A 21,864-nucleotide genomic window follows, 5' to 3' on the forward strand; every position below is an offset into this window, starting at 1 on the left:
AGACCCTTCCTTACCTCACCCTGGTTTTCAAAGACAAAGCCCTGGAGGGGGAGCAGGGGCATTCAAGACCTGCTTTGTCCCACATTTACCCTCCAGAGTGGTTTCCAGCAGAGGCTGAGGAACACAAGATGGATTTTTTAAGAATGCGTCACGTACACTTTGGCAAAAAAGAGAATAGGCTCAAAAAAGCTTGAGGGAAGCATCAAGCTGCTGTTTCCTCATCTCCCATGAAATCCCTGCCAAAAAGCCTATAGCATAATGCAACAAAACCCAACTACAATTGTAACATTTTTCATAATTACATGACGAGTCCAGATTTTTGAGCTTAACATGGATTCCCTTTTTTGGCATTCACAACTTGAACAGTTATACACATGTCCCAGCTTAGTTACCCCCAAAACATTATCCAAACATTACTATTTCAGGACATGCTGTGGGGCAAATCAATGAACCCTTCAGGACTGGGGGCTGGCTGCTTTGGACCATGTGCTTTCTGCCAACTAGGCATGGATTACTTGCATCCCCCTTTAAAGAAATGAACAACACCCTCTCTTTCCTCCTCAGACACAAAGCCCAGGGGGGTTTTGCTTTGCTTTCTCCCCCATGTTCTCTGCCAGGCTCAGCGCACCTAATGATAATACTTTTATCATTATTCAGCGCAAGCAGAGGATGAGTGAAGCCACAGTCAGGCACAGAACAGCCTGGCTGGAAAAGCAATGAAATGGCCAAGCACAGTGGCAAACACAATGGGAGATTTTTGGGGAGCCCATGGGAGTTTGCTTTGACCACACATGGTCCCCTCTCTCTGACCACACCAAATCCCTCTCTGAGCCCTTATTCCTGGCTGCTTGCTGTGTGTTCCTGCAGCTTTTCCAGGGAACAGCTCACAGTGTTGCTCCGTGACTGCCACAGCTCAGCCCTCATTCCCACAGCGATGCTCAGGAAGGTTTGCAGCTCCTCTGTTTAATGCCATCATGCTGAAGCAAAGCTCACAGGTCTCACAGCCCAGTTTGCTGCATTTTGTTCAAATTCACCTCACAATTCCCTGCCAGCTCCTGAGGCAGCCAAGGACCTGCTCCCAGGGAAGTAGTTTTCTTGTTCTGAAACTGATGTTCTGAACTATAAGGATATATTATCCCCCATATTGTTTGTTTTCTTCACAGCTCCAACCCACTTACTCCATTTGTTCCCAAGACAGCCCAGCTCTCATAAACTATCATTTGGTGGCAAGTTTTTGCAGTCAGCAGCAATAAAATCACCTCAGAGCCTCGTTCTGTAGCAGCAGGATTCCTATGGCATGCCTGATCCCAGACAAGGGCATGCTGCTTGGCCCCAGCTCTAATCAACATCCTTTCATTCACAGGCAAAAAGAAAAGAGAACAGCATAAAGAACTGTGCATTTCTCAGCACAGTGCCTCAGAAAAGAACTCCCTCAAAAACACCATTTAGCAAACCTGAACAAAGAAAACCCACTCCTCCTCCTCAGTTCCTCCCAAACACAGCCAGCCCAGTCAGGAACCATTCCACGTGTCCTTTCTTTCCCTGGCCTCCATGAAGCCAGCACCCTCAACAACAGAGAAATCCCCAGCTGCTGTCAGTCCCCAAAATCCAGCAGAGAGAGGGATCTCTGTAATCTTTGTGCATCAGCCATGGAGCACAAGGCCTTGCAGGCAGAGGGGTCTGTCACAGACATATTTTATATCACAGACATATTTTATTTATATCCTTTTGTTGGGATCTTTTCTCCTGAGAAGCTGAGAGGCCTCAGAAACAAAATGTAAACAATAATTATCTGCTGCTGTGGAATGCAACAGGTGCATCTGTGATTGGTCTCATGTGGTTGTTTTTAATTAATAACTAATCACAGTCCAGCTGTCTCGGACTGTCTGGTCAGTCACAAGATTCTATTATCATTCCATTCCTGTCTATTCCTTTCAATCCTTCTGATGAAATCCTTTCTTCTATTCTTTTAGTATAGTTTTAATATATAATTTTCTTTAATATATTATATATCATAAAAGAATAAATCAGCCTTCTGAAACATGGAGTCAAGATTCTCATCTCTTCTCTCATCCTGGGACCCCTGAGAACACCACCACAGGGGTCACCCACACATAGGCAGAGGAAAGTCCATTTATTGTCTGGCTCTTCCCTTACAAGTTAATTGTGCCATTTCTAACACCAGGAAAGCTCTTCTGAATCTGTGGCTAAGCTATCCATACAGGCTTTTCACTGACTCCCACTTATTCTTCCTCTAAATATTCAGGCTGGTAAATAAATGTTTTGCCTTCCCGAGCTAATGCATAATGTATAAATCAGCCCCAAACACAAAGAAACCTAAAAACAGTTCTCATAAAAAAGATTGAGATTTTTTCCATAAACAACAGCTGGCAAAGTATCTCACAAAAGGAAAAAAAATAAATCTTTGCAGATACATTTAATTGCTTCAGGATTTAATGCTTCTCCAGACTTGTTTGCTGCAGCCAATGTTAGAAACAAAACGTTTCAATCCAAAAACTGCAGCTCCATCTCCCACTTCAGGACACACTGCCTGAGGAGAGCTGGAACAGCACAGGTTTCTCCTCAGCTGTTCCAGCCTTCCACAGGATCCTGGAGCTTGCTCCCAACCTCCTGGGCTGGGAAGAGGATGCATCACCTGTGGCACCATCATGCCGAAACGTGAAGATAAGGGTCTCTGGTATTTCCACTCAAAAATTAAAAATCAGGTGAAGCTGTTCTGTTTAAATTTTGAGTGAACAAAACAGTACTACACAGAAGAGTCAAAAAAAAAAAAAGTTAAAAAATGTTTTTAAAAAAGAGAACAATAAAGGCAACAGAGGGAAGTATTTATTCTGACTTTCCTGTAAGTATTTTCACCTCCATATAAACACTGCACAGCCTCTCCAGAGTGTATGTTTGCCTGTGTCAGCACTCTGAGGCTATCCCACTGTGCCTGCTGCTAAGCATGTCAGGAAATAAGGACGGATCTGCCCTGACAGCCACACCTGAGGCTCCACACAGAACCTCCCCAGCAGTTTCTGTTTACCCCAAAAATCAGATGACCTCACTGTCACATCCCTGAGTGCCCCAGCCCTGCTGCTGAGCTATGAAAGTTGTCAGATGGGCAACACTACCCCAAACCATTCCTGAGCTTCCCACACAGCACAGAACCTCCCTACTCTGCAATTTCCAGCACAAACCTGGTGTGGCACACAGCCTGACACCTTCCCAGCACCAAGCACAAGCCTCAGGTTGTTTCAGTTCTCCACACACTCACAGCAGCACCTCTGAGCAGTTCACTTAGTTCTTTGGGTTTTACAGATAAACTACAAAGTATGTGTTTCTTCTACTGGTCTTGTGGGAGTAGAAAAATAAAGCAGTGTTACTGTTATATTTAATGAAAAACCCCTTTGCTAGGATTTTTCTCCTGAGAAGCTGAGAAGCCTCAGAAAAGAAATGTAAACAATAATTATCTGATTGCTTTGGAATGTGGTTTGGAGGTTGCTCACCAACAGGTGCATCTTTGATTGGTTCCATGTGAATTGTTTTTAATTAATGACCAATGCCAATCAACAGTGTCGGGGCTGTGGTCAGTCACAGGTTTTTTATTATCGTTCTTTTGTAGCCTTCTGATGTCTCCTTTCTCTTTCTTTAGTGTAGTTTTAGTATATCATTAGAAGAATAGAATAGAATAGAATAGAATAGAATAGAATAGAATAGAATAGAATAGAATAGAATAGAATAGAATAGAATAATAAATCAGCCTTCTAAAAACTTGGGAGTCAATTCTCATCTCTCACCTCATCCCAGGACCCACAACAACAATGCAACAATTAATTACAAGGCAGGAAATTAAACCTGGTCTGCTTGCAAACCTCCTCCCTCTGAAATTGGGCAACAGGCTCTGCTTTAACCCCACCAGCCCTCTGCCTGCCCAAGCTCCACCTGCAGAAGCAGTGTCACCCAGGCAGGCTCTGTGGGACTAAAAATCCATGGGGCTGGGAGAAGGAATCAGAGCAACAGGACTTTCTCTAGTTCCACTGGCTGCAGGCAAGTCTGCACCTCCACTGGGAACGTGCCATGCATCTGCAAAATCAAGATAGGATGGGAAACCGACTGACAGCACACACCCTTAAAAGGCCATCTGATGCTGATTTATAGGCCTGAAGCAGCGGGGAATTTCCTACATGGAACAATCTGCCAGGGGAGACATCAATCCTGTCCTCAGCTCTGCTGTCCCTGGCTGGGCAGAGCACTCCAAGTGCTCTGCAGAGCAAACAAGACCCAGGCTCTCACATGTGTGCTCCAACACACGTGCCTGCACACCAAGGGCTCCTCCAGCAGCCACCAAAAGCCACCAGGAGCTCCAAGGAAACCTGGCCAGGCAGGTATTAGGTAAGGATGTATCACATAACTCAGCTCTGTGGGCTGCTGGGGCCTCCTGGCTCCCTGTGTGCTCACCTACTCATTGATTCTGTTCTGAGGGCGGGTTAAATATCCCTGTGAGCCTTTCCCAGGAGACAGAGATTCAATCCAAACCACTCAGCACAGACACAGTGGAGGTAGGGCAGAGGATGTACTGGGTTTCAGCAAAAGCTTCACTTGGAATTTATGGGGTTTTTTTAAGAAAAAGTGAGTTTGGAAAGACATGTCCAAAGTGCAAGAAGAAGATAAAATTAATTCAAGCAGAGGCAGCATGAACAGCTCCATTCCCCCACTGCCAGCTTCCCCCCAAGCACAGGAGCGGTGGTGGCTCAGTGGAACTTTCCATCTCCCAGTCCAGGTATTTGTCAGCTCCTGCATCCTGATTAAATCTGTAATCCTGGTACCTGGGATGGGGGAGAGGACAAGATTCAGCACTACCCACAGGAGCCTGGCTCCACAGGGATCCAACAACCTCACTCCAGGACATAGTTCATAGAATGGGATCCACCTGCACTGCCCTGTCCAGTGCTCCCTGAGCTCTCCTGTCTGGTCCCTTGCCCACCCCTCAGCTTTGGGGGCTGGGGGCACAGTGCAGTGACCAGAAGGGACCTGGCAGCACAGCTGGACACTCTCAGCACACCTGCCCTGCCCACCTGCATGGCTGTGGGTCCCTGCCCTGCCCACACCTCTCTCACAGGCCCATCAGTCCAGGGATGCTAGCAGCCACCACCACATCTCCAGCTGTTGCTATGGCTACAGGAAAGTCACTGCATCCCTGCATGAAGCATCCTGCTCACTGAGGGTCCTTGCAGCAACCAAGGATGCCCTGGAGGACGTCCTTGAGATCCTGCTTGCTTCAAGAATGGCTCTGATGTCCTCTCATGGAAATCCATGCCTTCTCCTTCCCTTTTCCTCAGCACACTGGCCTCCTCTCAAGAGGCAGCACAAAGTTCAGCAACTCTTACTGCAGAGCACAAAGGGTACAGGAAACACTCAAATTCCCAGGGAAAATGAAACACAAGGAGCTATTTCATACAGAGATACCAGACTTACTGCGAGATGCAAGAGTGCACCAGGAAAGTGTCACTCAGGCCACTGGCCCCATCCCAGTGGCAAACACATCTCACACTCTGCTTGCTCTTTTTCCCTGGGCATACAGGGAGCCAGAAGGCAGGGTCAGACACAGCCCTCCAGCCTGGCAGCCACCTCTGCCACTGCCAGAGCCCTTCTCCAGGCATGCTGTGGCACACTGACATCTCTACCACGAGCACAGGCAGGGATGCCATCAGGCACTCGGCTTGCAGCCAGGTTTTATGGAGCCACAGGCTGAGCTCCCGTGGGCAGCAGCCCCAAGAGACTCCAAAGCACCCTCCCCCTGAGGGAGCCATCCCTGCAGAGCGACAAGGCACAGGGCTCCCTGTGCCCCAGCCCCCAGGACACGTGAACCCCCACTCTGCTGAGCTGTGCTGGAGTTCTGACCATCAATAATTAATCGCCGCTTTGTTTTCTGGTGAAATTCTATAGCAGTAATTATCTCTGTTTTAACATAAAATAATGATCACTTTCTCCTTTCCTCCTCTTCTGCTGCCAATTAAGAGATGGGAAGGCAGCACACCTCTGGCTCCTGGATCCTCAGAGCCCTTTGGGAGCGGAACTGCAGTGCTGGAGAATCACTGGGATGCTCTCCTGGGCCACACAGTGCCTGGGTCACAGGGGACTCACACTCATGGGGGCAGGAGCTCATCCTCCAGTTGGTTTCTTCTTAATGAGTGCTAATTAGAAGTGGCATTCAGGCTGTCAGCAGCTGCCCATCCATCCATCACCAGGTGCCTGGGCTGTTTGTGTTCACCAGGACTGGCCTTGGTTACACTCACTCTGCTCAGGACTGCTCACTTTCCTTTATCCCACCTCTCTTTTTTCTATGCACATACATATAAAACCAAGGAGAGAGGCAGAGAGGCACAACCACGACTGTGCAAACAACCTTGAGAGTTTCTGGCAGATCCTCATCCAAGCTCATGCCTATGGGGGACACTGCCAAGACCAGGGATGAGGACAGAAAGCTGTGGCACTGCCTGGACACTGCTTTTGGTCACTGGCAAAGGCACTCAATGAGCTGGGGGGCAGCAGTTCCCCCAAGAAAGAAGCTGCTAGAGACCTCACGAAGCACTGGGGTAGCTGCTGCCCCACAATCAGCATTTTTTCCCCAAAGCACCAGCATAACCCTTTTAAAAGATATTTGACCCCATCCTGAAATTTTAGGGTATCTGACCATATCCTAAAATCCTGACATTCAGGATGGAAATGAAACCAAATCTGAAAAGCACCCAGTATCTCTGGGTGAGCATCCACAGAGTGCTGAGCAGCTCTCCATGCTGGTGTGAGCCTGGTTTGAACACTCCAAGCAGCTGGCACCCTGTTCTGTTACTCCCCCCATGTGCCTGGGGCTGCCATGGACAGTTCTGGATTGCAGGGCTGATCTCCCTTTCCGTGTGGTTTCACCACACCCAGCACAGAAGATTTATATCCCAACAGGAGAGCCCCTGAAGAGCCCGGGCTGAAGCAGGAGTTCTCCATCCCTCTGCCAGCACTTGGCATCTTGGGATCTTTGGGAAAGAAAACCCACTCACCTCTCCATTTTCTAACAGGAGCAGCAGGGGAATGACAAAGGACCTGCACATATGGGCAGCCAGTATCTAATCTGGGAGCTCTTTTTAATGCAGTCCACAAAAAAGGGCATTTTAATTAAATATTTTTATTTTACCCACTGCTGCACATTAAATCAAACTGCTTCAGCATTAATACATGAAGCCATTATTCTGTGCATGCATAAGTGAATTTACACACGTGTCTGTATATAAAAACTACACAATTAAGCACTGCTTAAAATGCAGATTGCAGATGATAAAAACTCCACCCTGACTGTATTAAAACCTGACTTGGGATGGTTTGTTTGATTCTTGGTCATTTAAATCTAGTGTAAATGCAATGAAGTCAATGAAGCCAGTAATAATTAACACTCGTGGAAAATCTGGACCTTTGATTTTTAACTACTAACTACTGGCAAGAACCAAAAAAACAAGCAACAAAAATCCAGTTTGCAACATGGGGCCAGATGTTATTTTTCTTCCTTTGCAGTAATAGCTCAAAAATACCAAATTTAAAACAGAACTCTAAGAAAGGCTTGTCCTGGATCTTAGAGCTACATCAGCTTTCAGCCCTGAAACTTAAAGTTAATGCTTGAAGCCTCTGCTTACACATTCAGGTTTGATCTGTGAAATACTATAGACACACCAACATTTAAAGCATGTGCTGGTAACTACTTGCTCTCATTTCCTTCATTATCAAGCCTGCTCCCTCTATCCTTTTAACATCATAGAGAAACTTTCAAATAGCTTGGGAAAGACACAGTCCCAACAAAAACAACTCACACATTTTACATGGCCTGGGGTCAACAGACACCAAGGCAAATCCCTTCATTCCCTAATTTCTTGGTGTAATGCAAGCCTAAAATTTTTAACAATCAAAAATTTGGAGCAGCACAGGTTTTCCTGGGGAGAATTAGGACATTTTACAAAAATGCAGCAATGTACTTTTCAATGCTAAGTGGACAATTTGAATTTATCACGCCAGGCAAATGATTCAGGTGTGGGAAAAAAAAAAAAAATAAACCATTCTGGTATCTGGCCAGTCTAGAACATCTACATCTGGTACAGAATCACTGCAATGTTATTGCAGCTGTGAGCAGCCATCTGCACCTCAGCAATGCCCTGAGGCAGCCAGAGACACCAAACAAGGGACCACACTGGCTCTTCCCAGTTGCCAGCCCCAAACCTTCCACTGGTGCTGCTTTCCATGCTCAGCTTGTGAAAATCCAAGTGCATTTTATTCCCAGAGAAAGGAGCAAGTCTGACTTGACAATTTTTTTTTTCTTTTTTTTCACTGCCTCTTTAGAAATTCAGGTCACAGGCTTCATGGAAGACTTCTCAGATTACCAGAGTGATGCACAGCAGCAGCCTGGCATCCTCAAGTGTCAGACAAGTAAAACCCAATTCAGGGAGGCACAATGTGATATTTATTCACATTTGAAGTCATGCTTTGTTGCTTAACACCTTTTAAATGCAAAGGCATTTAAAGATTTGGAAGCAAGAGTCCCCTTTCAGTATTTCAAGCCTCTCTGCTGCCTTTTCCACAACACAGTAACCCAAGCTTGCTGAAAGGTCAAGGAAGCAAGCCTCATTCCTCCAGATACAAAGAGCAAACAAAAAAGTAATGGAGGAAAAAAAGCCAAAATAAATCCAAAACCCAAGAAAATTTCTGGGTGTTTTAAAGTTATTCCAGAGGGGGAAACATAATCATAAAAAAGGACACAGGGCTTCCCCACTCCATCATTGGAGAGCTACCATGCAGATGGGGCTGCACTTCTGAAATCTCCTCCTCCCGTGCCTTGGGCAGCAGCAAGTGTACAGCTCCTGTTCTTTTTTATCTACAAGGATTATTCCTTTCTTCCTCCCCCCTTGCCATCATTTCTCAAGATTATAAACATGATTCTTGGGCAGCAACAGGCAATTAACCTGCGGTACTCCTCACTCCCTGTGCAGGGTGCCACACTGATCCTCCCCCAGAGCTCTGTGAGCCCTCCTGCACAGCCAGCCCGTGACAACACAGCATTCCCACCAGGAGCAGCAATTAAAACAGGAATTAAAACACTCAAACAATGAAAACAGGCCCAGCACAAGCATCACCAATGGGGCAAACAAGTTCCAGCCTGAGAGATCTGCCCACACTACAGGTGCACACCTGGATGCACTGAAGGCTGAGCCAAGGCTCTTTTCCTCAGAACAAGCAGTTTAATTACTGTGCTGCTGTAAATTTTTGGTTGTTGAAAATTTTAGACTTGCAGTACACCAAGAAATCTGGGAATGAAGGAATTTGCCTCAATGCGTGTTGACCCCAGGCCATGTAAAATGTGTGAGTTGTTTTTGTTGGGACAGAGTATGAGGTTCCTGAGCAGATCTCATAAAGGACAGTGTCTTTCCTAAGCTGTTTGAAAGTTTCTCTATGATGCTAGAAGGGTAGAGGGAGCAAGCTTGATAATGAAGGAAATCAGAGCAAGTAATTATCAGCACATGCTTTAAATTTTCGTGAATACAGTATTTCACAGATAAAACCTGAATGTGTAAGCAGGGGCCTCAAGCATTAACTCAAGTTTCAGGGCTGAAAGCTGTTTGATATATGTGTAGTTATGGATTCTGGAAAAACTGACAGCAGCTTTTTGGGGAAGACACTCTGGAGCTCAGCACCTCCCCTCAGTCTGCACACTGCAGGGACAAAGCTGGCTTTGGAATCTGGAGTTTGCTTTCTCCTCCTCTTGTTTCACTGATGCAACAGAACACACCAAGGATGAACTGGGTAATAGCACTGCCACCTCTTGATTTTAATCTCACCAGCTTTGTGTTATTCTTCTCCCTGAAGCTCTGGCTCTCGGAGTTGCACACATAATCACATGGGAACACGGGCAAAATTTTAGCAAAAAGAACACCACTGGCCTCCTGTGTATGCCCAGAGGGGCCTGTTTTACAGGGAACTGCATGGCTTTGGTGATCAATCCAGAGTTTTCAAGCACCCAGCCAAAGGCAGTTGTTCTGAGCTCCCCCTTTGGCACACTGTCCAGGTCCTGCTGTAGAACACACCAGGTCCTGCCTCAGAGCAATGGTGCTCAGCCACCTGCTCCCCTGCACTCAGCCACACTTTGGATGGCTGGAAAATCCTACAGAAAATACTTGTGACCACCCCTCATTGCTAAGAGACCCTACAATCCAGCAGACCTACAGAAGAGCCCAGCCCAGAAGGCGAAGCCCAAGCTCCAAGCCCAACACGCAGCACAGAAAATGAAAATACCCACTGTGGTTTCTAGCAAAGGAAGGTCTGCAAGGAGAGCTCCAAAGCCCTCACTCAGCCACAAGTGCAGCTCTGGGACACAGCCAAATCCAGTGTTTGGACACAGCTTGGGGACCAGGACCCACCTCCCTGAGCCCCAGCACCAAAGCTCAGCCCCTGGTCCCCATCACAAGAACATCTCTCCTTCCTGGCTGCACCAAGGGAGAACCCAGCTCCCTGCCAGCACAAGAACCCAGAAGAAATAAGCATGTTTTTGTTTCTATTCCTGAGGTTTTAACCCCAACATTCCGGTTTTTCTGACGCTTTAGGTCTGAAGTTGACAAACAGAAGCAAAGCGTGGAAGCAGAAGTTCGAGCAAATTTCTGTCAAATTCACCAAACTTATAGCTCAGTGAGAGGAGAACATCGTTTTTGCTATTCCTCAAGGATATTTTGTTACTAAACTTACAGCAATTTATTTTGCTAACGTTCCCCCAAGTGAAAGCAAGGTTTGGCAACTTGCAAGGCAGGAGCAAATTTTTACTTTTCATTTTTGCTAGGATAAAATTAATTTTGCTTGAGGGAAGGCAACTTTCAATTGGATTGAGGCTCAAGAAAGAACAGGAAAAAAAGGAAAACAAAACACTAAATCACTCATGTGAAGAGTGAATAGGATGCTGTATTTGCTTGGGAAGAAGGCCTTTCTAAACTCTGCAGTTCTCTGGACATGACAGCCCAGCAGAACTCACACCACATGCATAAACAAAAATGAGGAAAGAGATCAGAATGCTCAGCTCCACCCTTGGAGGTCTGGGTGTGTGGTTCAGTGCCAAAGGGGCTCCAAAAACACAGCCACAAGTATTCAGCAAGGGTTACCTGCTCCACAGCCAAGCATTACAAATTACCATGAGCTGTGACTCACTGGAGAAATATTGATAAAGTTGCTTTTGAAATAAGATGAGGAAATGTAAAAAAAATAATTGCACAAAAACTTGTCAGGCTGTTTAATTTAAGCACTTTTATGCCTGAGGGTCTAAATGAATACAGGGAGATCTTTTTGTTCCTGCAGCAATCAAGTATTTCCTGCCATTACTGATAATGACTTTAAAACAGCACATTTAAGCAGGGCTGTTACTTTATTTTCAGCCTTTCTGAGGTGGAAGTGCTAAAGAGGGGGAGGAAAGAAGGTGATGACAGCTCATCAGAGGAAGCACATGTCAGTCTGGTGAGGAGCTGGCACCGGGACCTGGCCACCTTGTCCCACCTGAACCTCCAGGCATGGGACATGCCACCCTGACCCAGCCCCAGAGCCTGTCACCTTCTGGCAGCCAATAAAAGAAAGGAGAGCAAGCTTTGGAGCTCCTCCAGTGCAATTTGAGTTCTGAATCTGGCAGCACAGAGACCTGACCCAACATTAAACCAGCCTAATCCTTTTTCTTGGCCTCCAGTGGGTGAATCACATTTCTGAACAGGACTGGGTGAGTAAATGATACTTTGCCTGAACTGACACAAGTCATTCTCACTCTTTCCTCACCATCTTCTGCATGAGCTGAAACTGTCAAACATGGCCCAGAATCACAAGTGTTTCATTTAAACAGTATCACTACTCCAGTGAATAAACTGTCCAATTTGTTTTTGTCCATCTCTAGTTCCACACACCTTCATGTGGATACCACAAGGACAAGGGGATGGGTAGGAGACAGCAGAAAATGCTGTAAGAAGCCACCAAGATCCAAGAGGGAGGGGACAAGCAGCTCTGACTGCAGGGCTGGATACTCAGAGGAGTCCTTAGAAAAGACAGCAGGCTGCTCTGTGGTTCTGCTTCCACTCAAAACAACCACAATCAGCCACAGGACCAGGCCAGAGCCCATGATGGGCATTTCTCAGAAAAACGTCAAAAAAAAAAAATCCTAAAAATGGTCTTTAGGCTGGAATCAGTCCATTTCAGCACTCTAATATTTCTACAGTTTTTGTTGCAAAGGCAAAGGGAGCAAAACCCCCACTATCTGGAGCAGCTCTGATGATGAAATGATACTAGATAGGTCACTGGATAAACCATTAGGAAATGAAAGCAGCAGTTGGCAAATGTCATGGCAGGCATTCAAATGAGCCTGCAATCACCCAGCAGCTAAAGAACACAGATCCTCCCTTTAGCAGGTCAAGGTGTGTTTATTGCCAACAGAAGCCAAGCACTGTAAAAAAACACAGCACATTTTAACAGGAGGCATTCCACTCCCCTCCACCAGCAGGTGAGGTAAAACTGCTTTCTTAAACAACCCACTTTTGCCAAGCTGCGAGGTGTTTATACAGGTTCACTTGGGAAGTAAGCAGGAAAAAAAAAACCTCTTTTTCAGGCAGCCTTTCCCTCCTGACACCTGCTCAAGGGAAGGAGAAGCACTTGCAGGCCAACACTGGAGGGAGGTTTGAGCTCTGCAGATTCCCAGGTCACAGGGGCCCCCAGGCTTTGGTTACACAGCACTGATGCATTATCCTCAGCAGCACCACAGAGTGCCCCAGTTTCCCTGAGCAGCTCTTGGAGAAGGCAAAGCAGCCATGCCTGGTGAAAGCCCAAGTGCTGTGCCACCATCTGGGACCTGATCCAAAGGGAAAGACTCCGCTGCCCTGGCATGGAACTTCCCAGCAGCTCTGCCTGACAAGCACAGCTCCTGCTGTCAAGGCTGGGCCAGGATTTGAGCCACCCTACTGCTGGTCACACTTTCAGACATGAAAGCACAGCTGACACCACTTTGCTCTCTGCCAGCTCTTTTACTCACTTGTTTGCACAACTGGTGCATCCTACAGGTCATCCTCATCCCACTGAGCTCAACAGGTAACTCCCACAGACACTGAATTTTGGGAGTGGAACACTCCCAAATGCTTCTGGCTGCACCTGGCCTGACACCAACAGCACTTAACACTCCTTAATGTTATTTGCATTTGCACTGTGACAAACCCAAACAAAATCGACAAAACCACAGGCAGGACCTTAACTCTGTTACTTTCACTTCCTTTCTGCACTACTTTGCAGCAGTTTCTACTACGGGGTTGTCACATCATGACAATTTCAAGAGGAAACAGTAATTTCACATATCTAGGTATTTCTGCTTTCTCTCTCCTGAGAAAACACAGGGTGCTCAGTAGTTGTTGTTCTACTTACTGAAAAAAAGGGCGGGGGGAAACTCACACACCACAAATAAAATCTCCCATGCTTCCCACAAACCACTCTATTTGGTGAGGGCAGCAGGAACAGCTGCAATGGTGAGACAGAAGGTGCTGAGCACAGTGGGGGAAAATATTACTGCCAGTGCTGGTGTGAGGCTGCAACACTGGGTCTGCACAGTGCCAGAGTTATGCAAACAAGCAAAAATTGAGGAAGAAGAATTTTTGTACAAGTTTTTGCTATCTAAAAAAGACCATAATCATCCATCTGTCCAGAAATGTTATTAAGGATTATGGCAGAGCAAAAATTATAGGCAGAGAAGTGCAGCCAGAACTGGATTTGTTAGAATTTCTCCTGGGGCACGTAACCTACATTAGTCCTGAAGAACAGAGAAAAAAAACCCTTCCCCTCCTCTCCCCAAAACTTGCGGAAATGCATGTGTGGATTTAGAAATAAGCAAGTCTTGGCAGTAGAGATGTGAGGAAGGCAGCAGCAGGACTGAGGAGCTGGAGGCTGCTTTCATTCCTACCTGGCTCAGTGCAGTTTCTGATGTAGAGCTGCTGTCCCCCATCCTCTGGAGCGCCACTCACGTTCGGCTCGCGCGCCTGCAGGAGCTGCCGCCCGCTCCACTTGTCACCATCTCCCACAGAGTAGCTCAGGGCATCATAACCTGGAGGAAAGAGCAGTGGATACATGAGGAAAGGCAACTCCTGATCATCCTGAAGCAGCCAGAACATTTGCATTTTAAAAGTCCCATGGCTCCTTGGGTTTTAAAGGGCAGAGTTTCTAAGGCCACTGGAAGGGACACTGCATCAGCTTCCCGTCCCACAGGAGCCAAGTGCACTCCTCCACAGCTCCTGAAGTTCATCCTAGGAGAGCACCTCTGATTTCCCACCCAGCACCATCTGGCTGAAGCCAGAGCACGCCTCTGACTCGTTTCCACACCTCCAGTAACAAGAAATATCCATGAACACGAGAGGCAGTGCTTGTCTCACTACCTTTGACTCAAGCCTTGCTCTGCTTCCCCTTCAGCTTTTCCTTGGTGCTGCTAAGTGAAGCTCTGTTTTAGCAATGTCAACAAGACAGCTGGCTGATTTCTACAATATTCCTGGCACAAGGCTGGTCAGCCCCGAACATGCCATGTCTGCCTAATCAGCTGGACAAACGTGCTCATGTGTCAGTTCCATGCCTCCAATGCTGGTTCAGATTCATGGGAGGAAGAAAAAACTGATTTTTGTTAAAGCCAGAAGATACCCACACACCAAATCAGCCCTCTTGCAATGGAGACCTTGCAGGCCTCCAGTAACAAACAGCATCTGAGAGATATTTCCTCCCAGCCATTCATCCCTTTCCCAACAAGCAGAACATGAGCTCTCTCACAAGGATTCCTGAATTATTCCCAGTTCTGTCCACTACTTTGCAAACAGATCACAGGCAAAAAAGCAGTGGGATAGAGATCCAAATCTTGGGCCTCGGAGGGTGATTAAGGACAAAGGAAAAGGTTCTCTGCAGGTTCCAAGCCTTGTGTTTGGTTCCCTGGCACATCCAGTTGTGAGGGCTGCCCAGCCTGAGACTTGTCTGCCCTGCCCAGATCATGTTCTGCTCAGGCCACTCCATGCCATGCCAGGAGGGAATGTTTGGGAAAGGGATGCCTGGGAATCTGCATCCCAGGCCACCAGCAGTAACTGGGACCAATTCTCTCAGGATACACAGGAGTCATCTGGGGCCATGTCTGCGGGAAGAGCCTAAAGCAGCCTGAAGCACCCCTGTTTTCTAAGCAAAAAAACCACCATTTACCTCGGTAAACCAAATGCCATCATTTGAAACTTCAAGCACTTTGTCCTTTCAATGCTTTACAAATGTTAGAGAATGGAATTTGCTGTCAGTTTAGCCCGTGAGCACCAGTAAGATGAAGCTGATGGAAGCGGGCTGCATTTCCAAGAAGGAGCACGAGTGGTAATGCAGCATCAGGGATCTCCCCTAACAACAAACACTCTGCTAGCCTGAGCAAAGCACTTTCAGTTCCACATACAAGCTGCTTTCAAAGCAGAGGAACTCCTTTCCAAGCCAGAGAGGCTTCTCTGTGTCACTGCATGGAGCAATGGCACGAGGGAGGGAGGACACAGGGATGGCCCCCAACCTCCTGCAGAACCTCTGCCTCTCTTGGGTGGGAAACTCTTCCAAGCCAGGGGTAAAGAAGAACAATGTCATTTAAGGTGACTTTGGAAGGGGAAAAGCTTAATTTGGCAACAGGAGTGTTTATAAAGGCTACATCCAGCACTGACAAAAATCAGAGTAAATAGCAGTGGATCTGGTCCACGGCTGAGCTCGATGCACTGACTGAGACCAGGAAAAGCTCTCCTCTGGCACCTCCAGGCTGGAGCAGGGCCAGCTGTCTGTCCCACAGCAGAATCTGCAGCCCACCAGCCCCAAAATCCTACCTAGGGCATCTCCATTCTAAAACACAATTCACTCAACAGAGCAAGAGAAAAATAGAAGTTAGAGATGAACCTTTTTCAGAGCTTTGGCCTCCCAAGGATTTCCCTGTGAAAACAGGGACACGTGGAGATTTTTAACCTTGCTAACAAGGACACTCAGTGACACACAAGAGGGTCCCTGTGGTTTCCCCATGTGCTGGCACCAGTCTCCTTGTGCTGGGGTGGAGGCAGCTCAAGGCCTGCCCTGCTTTAGGTGCTGGCACAAGGCACAAGCACCAGGGGCATCACCTCGGCCACAGAATTCCACAGCACGGCTGCCAGGACACCACCATCACAGCCAAACTCTTCTTCCCAAGGAAAAGCAGGAAAACTTACAAAAAAGGAAGCTAACAGTTTTCTTTCTCAACTGTAGTAATTCAGGACTGGATTATTTTTAATGGGAAACACAACAAAGAGTTTTCTTCATTTTCTCAGCAGAGGTAAAGACTGCTAAACTGCCTCACCTGCAGTGCCACTTTGGGCAAGCAAGATGGAACGCTGTTCTTATTAATGCTCTAGCTGCTGGCTTTATACTAAAGCAACACTGTGACATCCTCTAAAGCTCTGGTACTATGAAGAGTTTTTCCAAAGCTCTGTACCATAGCACATTTCAAAGAGAGAGAATTACTTTTCCAAGCACTGAACGCCGCAACAAGGTATTTTCCACAACTCCACAATTACCCAGCACCAGTTTTACATTACACACTCAGAACCCAGGTTCTGGAGAGCTTTACTTGCACTTCCTCCCCGAGATATTCCCATGGACAATAAGTACATGAGTCATTTTTTCCCTGTATTTGTGCCTGCTCTGCATTTCATAACAGAGCTAAGACAATGCAGACAGTGCATTTCGAGCAGCCTCTTTCCATAAGACAGGGAGTGCACAAGTGTGTGCTTGTTGGGAGTTCTGTCCCTGCCAGGCTCAGCCTCTCCAGCAACACTGCTCACCTGTTCCAGCATGGAAGTGAGGTGGAGTGGAAAAACGGACAGATCAGACAGCTCAGAACTCCTGGAAAGGCTCTGTGTGTGACCCAGATCTCCACGTGGGAACTCAGGAGCTCCTTACACTATTCCAGATGGCTCTGGCTGGAGTTTACAGCTTTCAGTGCTGCAGAAACACAGCCAAACTCATCCTGGCTGCACTTCCCAGCACGAAGAACACCACCTTACAATGCTCAACAACATCCCCGCGTTCCCCAACTGCACTCTGATCTCACAGGCACATTTATTTTCAGCAGCAAGCAAGGCACAGGAACCCCAGCGAGATGGAACAGCACCAAGACCTCAGAGCAGATACCCAGCTCCTACAGGGTACAAAGCAGGCTGGTGTGGAGATGGAGGTCCCAAGGGACATGGAGCTTCAGGAAGCCAAAGGAGACAAGAACACCCAACCCCAGAGCTGGAAGAGAAGAAAAAACTCATCCACTGCAGTGGAGGATCTGGCTCAACAACACTGAGGTGAAGAAAGGCAACAAAGATGGAAAAGTGCTTGTAAGCAGCCAGCTGGAGCATGGAAGAGCTGATGGGCAGGGGGCTGGAGCAGGGAAGACCTGACAGGCAGGGCCTTTCTCTGGCACACAGCGCTGCTGCACAGGAGAGCTGGCAGGTATCCACAGCTCCCACTGACAATAAACTACTTTCTATGCAAACTGCTGGCCAGAGCCAAAAACAGCACAGCTTTTCCGAAATATGCTTGCCCTTCCTCCTCTCTCGTCCATCCCTTTTATCTATTGTTCTCATGGTGGCAGCTTTGGGTTTGGGAGGGTTGGTTTCACAATCAGCTGAATTATCTCTGTCTCTCTGAATCGTTCCTGCAGTTATTACAACAGGGAAATGTTTGGGGGGAAGAAAAAAAGCTGGAACAAGCACGAGCTTCTGCACAGGCCAACACAGAAGTGGAGAGCAGTGGTGTGGTGGCCTGAGGACAGAATGATGAACCCTGGTGGAAGATCAGCACACAGCTGAAGGAGCTGCAGCCCTGCTCCACATCTGCCCTCCCACAGCCCTGTCCCTGTGTCCCCAGACCTTCAGGGACACGTCCAGTGAGCCCCTGCACCGCCAGGCCTACTGCAGACAGCCACCACCAGGATCTGAGCTTGTGACTGCATAAACACCTCATAAATGGATCAGCCCTTTGCCTAGGCTGATTTGGGAGATGCTTTTCTTCCAAAATCATCAGCAGCCAGGGCCATAAATGTAGCATCCTCAGGGGAAAAAAAAATCCCAAACAACAAAAGCCCCAGAAATCCTGGCTTTGTCACCTGGCTTTGACAAGCAGCATGCTCTCCTTACACCTGATTTCAAAGGTGTATTTCCACGGATTTCAAAACTGTATTTCCATGGATCCTGACCTACATGGAAAGGTGCAGAAGGGCAGGGAAAGCACACTGCTGATAATACCTGTAGCACAGGAGTGAGGCAGAGAACCAGAGCCAAGCAGAGCAGGGTCCCTGCACCAACAGCCCCTCACCACACACCCTCTCACATATTTTCTGTGTGATCACCAGTAGAAAAAAAAACCCACAGCCCCCACAAAACCTCCAGGGAGGCTCCCCAGCTCCCTCCTGAGGAGCACAGAGCCTGCTGAGGGTCCCACAAAGCTCCTGCCCCTCCCAGCCCAGCACCGCTCTCAACAAAGCCCAGCTGGAGTTGGGGAGGGCAGAGCACACTCCGAAGGTCCAACAACAGCTCCACAGTTCTCATGGCAACAGCAAAATGTGACTTTTGGTTTATTTTAACTCTGAAAAGCTGCCCAACCTCTGGAAGTGAAATTTCCACACGCATGCTGCTGGGGCCTGCCTCTGCTCCACCCTGAGAGCAAAGCAACTTCAAGGACAGGCAGAGCTCAGCAGAAATGCACCCATGGCTCACCAAACTCCTGGTGAAGTGCTGCACCACCTCACACAGCAAAGCCCAGGGGATGGAAAAGTACCCCTGCAAAAGATGAACAGGCTCCCCAAGAACCCCTTGGTTCCTGCATCCCAAAGGGTGCTGGATTAAGCTTAGTTAAGTAAAGATAAAATTCTGTCTTGTGTTCCCCTGCTGTATTGTGCCAAAAACTGTTACTGGATATGTGATTATTCCAAGCTCCCATGATTGTTCATTACCAGTTTGTGCAGAAACATATGTTTTCTTTCCTATTTGTATCAGCTTGACCATGAAATTGACCATTCTGTTCTTCTTGATCTACATCTAAGTGCAAAAGGAACAGTCCTGCACCTGGTAAAAAATACCATATTTTACTTCTCCCTATCACAGCCTCGTGTGACTTGACTCCTCTCTAAAGTAAACAGGGTTTTACTTCTCCTGACAATGTTTTCATGCTTCTATTTCTATAAAACTCTTCCATAGTTTTACCAGGGACATACCTCTGTGACCCTGGCCAAACTCAGATAATTCTCAAGGCAGCAGCTTCCCGCTGGTCTGTACAGCAGCACTGGCCGCTGTGATTCCCTGCTCTGGTTTCTCAGGGATATCTCACTCCCTGCTGCCACTCTGATCCCATTAGCATTTCACCTGGCACAGTGCAGAGTCTGGGCACTGCTGGCACCATCTCTGTGCTTCACAGCCCTGGAGTGCCCGCCGTGATTTCCAGAGCTCGCTGGCACAGCACTGCCACTGTCACATTTCCTGAAAAATCCCCTCACCAGGATTTCTTCTCCTGGAAAGCTGAGACGCTTCAGAGAAAAAAGAAAAACAATATTATCTCATTTTTTCCTCTCCTGTGTTTGCAGCTTTGGAATGTGGTGTGGAGATTGTTTATCCAACAGGTGCATGTTTGATTGGTTTCATGCGAATTATTTTTACTTAATGACCAAACACCATCAGCAGTGCTGGACTCTGAGGAATCAGTCAAGAGTTTTTATAATTCATTTCTGTTAAGCCTTCTGTCTGTATCCTTCTCTTTCTTTAGTATAGTTTTAGTATAGCATTCTTTAATGTAATATAATATAATAAAATAGTAAATCAGCCTTCTGAGAACACGGAGTCAGATTCCTCATCTCTCACTTTGTCCTGGGGACGTCACAAACACAATACAGCATGTTTCCCCTGATAGAGTTACTGCTGTTTCCTTCTGCCTTCTGTCCCAAGCATGGGACAGTCTCCTAACACCAGAAAACCAGAAAACTGCTTTTGCCTCCTCCTGCTCTTATGGCTGTCACAAAGGAAAACTGCAGGAGTAGGTGAAGCAGCATCCTTCACATTACCCTGCTGCAGGCACCAGCACTTTCCCCCCTGCCCCAAACAAACAGAAAGGGAATTTTCAGAGGCAGAAAAAGGAGATGGAGAGCAAATCCCCCTTTCCAACACATCCCTGAGGCAGCCCCTCTCTTTGACCAAACTCCTTCTCATGCATCTCACCCTCATCCCTGCTCCCTGTGAGGGATGCCAGGGAATCCTAAAGCACATCCAGACCCCCTGCTCCGTCCCTTTCCCACATTCCACTAGCAAACCCTACTCATTCCACTAAAAACCCCTGCTCACAGAAGGCAGTAGCCACAGCAGCAAGGCTGTGCTACAGGTGGCTGCACATCTGGGTCATCCCTATCAAAACCATCCATCACCATTTCCCTTCTTCATGGTAGACAGAGAGGAAAAATAAAAAAAAAAAGAGCAGCAATGAATTAATCTCCAGCTGACTTTCCATCACTAAGAGAGCTACTTTTTGTACCATTCCAAGATCCTGTGGCTGCTTGAACCTGGCAATCATGACCTTACAAGGCTGGAAAGGCAGCACTCGAGAGGCTCACTGTTACCAGACAGACCCTTGCTTCTCGGAAGGATTGGGTAACGTGTTACAGAAAGAGCTAACTCTCTGGAGAAGGCATTTATCTTTTCAAAAGCAGCGAAAAAAACCCCAGTTTTTCACTTTTAAAAGCAGAGAAAAAACAAACTGCATTTCAAGCCCCTGTGACAGGGGTGAATACCTGGGGTTTGTGCTCAGGAGCTGAGCAGTCACTGCTCCTTCCCCCACATTTTTGAATTTCTCTCCTAATTTTGAGCTGACACAGTGGGAGGAAAGACGGTTTTGGGTCAAATGAAATGTTTTAGTGGAATAAAATATTTCATTTTGGTTTGCTCTCTTTTACACTTCTAGCTAAATAGAATCCTGCAGAATTAAATTTAGTCTGAAAATACCATAAAAATGTGCTGGGAAAGAAACACAGCAGCTCTTCTACTGAAATAAAAACGACCAAAAAAAAACCAAAACAAAAAAATGTGGGAAGCCATGACTACACCCCAGTTAAATTGAAAAGTGACATCCTTGTAGTTTTGCCTGAACAATTTCTGTCAGTGTCCAAGGCCAGGCTGGACAGGGCTTGAAGCAACATGGTTTAGGGGAAGGGGCACTAAAAACAAGCCACTACTCCCAGGAAAGAAAGGAAAAGAAAAAAAGACTCTCATTAGTCCTGGCTCCCACTCTGGTATCCCTGATGATAGGGGAAACATCACAAAAGAGAGAATTTTTTTCATGCTTTTCTCCACAAAAGATGATGAAAAAACTGGATCTTGCATAAAAGTAAACAAGCATGAGGGATGAAAAGACTATTTCTCCTGTCCTTTTGCCCTACATCTCCTTTGCCCTTGTGTTTCCCTGCACCACCACCACATGAATCTGTAATTGGTATTTGTTTAATTGCTGTTATTTACTGCTTCCACAGTGCTGGAAAGGCACTTGGGGAACAGAGACAAGCCTCAGCCCCAGACAAGACACTGGCTCTGGTATTTAACCCCTCTGTTTGGGACCAAGTCTGGATTTGCTGCCCAAAAGCACTCCTAACATGGGGAAAATTCCCTCAGGTAGCCACTCCATTAAATATTGAAAGAGCTATTACCTTTCGGGGATGCCAGTACACTGGCTGTGTCCATTATTTATAACATAATGGTATTCATTATGCATTTTATCCCTTGCTCTTATCTG

At 47.0% G+C, this 21,864-nt stretch overlaps 1 protein-coding gene across 2 annotated transcripts in view; it reads right to left on the reverse strand.

The window, feature by feature from the left end:
• Positions 1 to 21,864, reverse strand: part of SLC24A3 (solute carrier family 24 member 3) — a 110,638-nt gene that overhangs the window by 79,638 nt on the left and 9,136 nt on the right. For both annotated transcript variants that reach the window (XM_064709621.1, XM_064709620.1), the window contains exon 2: positions 13,994 to 14,134. In XM_064709621.1, the coding sequence (XP_064565691.1) occupies positions 13,994 to 14,134 (141 nt within the window). The remainder of the gene's footprint in view (positions 1 to 13,993; positions 14,135 to 21,864) is intronic.

Source organism: Zonotrichia leucophrys, chromosome 3 (genome assembly GCF_028769735.1).
Source record: "Zonotrichia leucophrys gambelii isolate GWCS_2022_RI chromosome 3, RI_Zleu_2.0, whole genome shotgun sequence".
Classification (NCBI taxonomy): Eukaryota; Metazoa; Chordata; class Aves; order Passeriformes; family Passerellidae; genus Zonotrichia; species Zonotrichia leucophrys.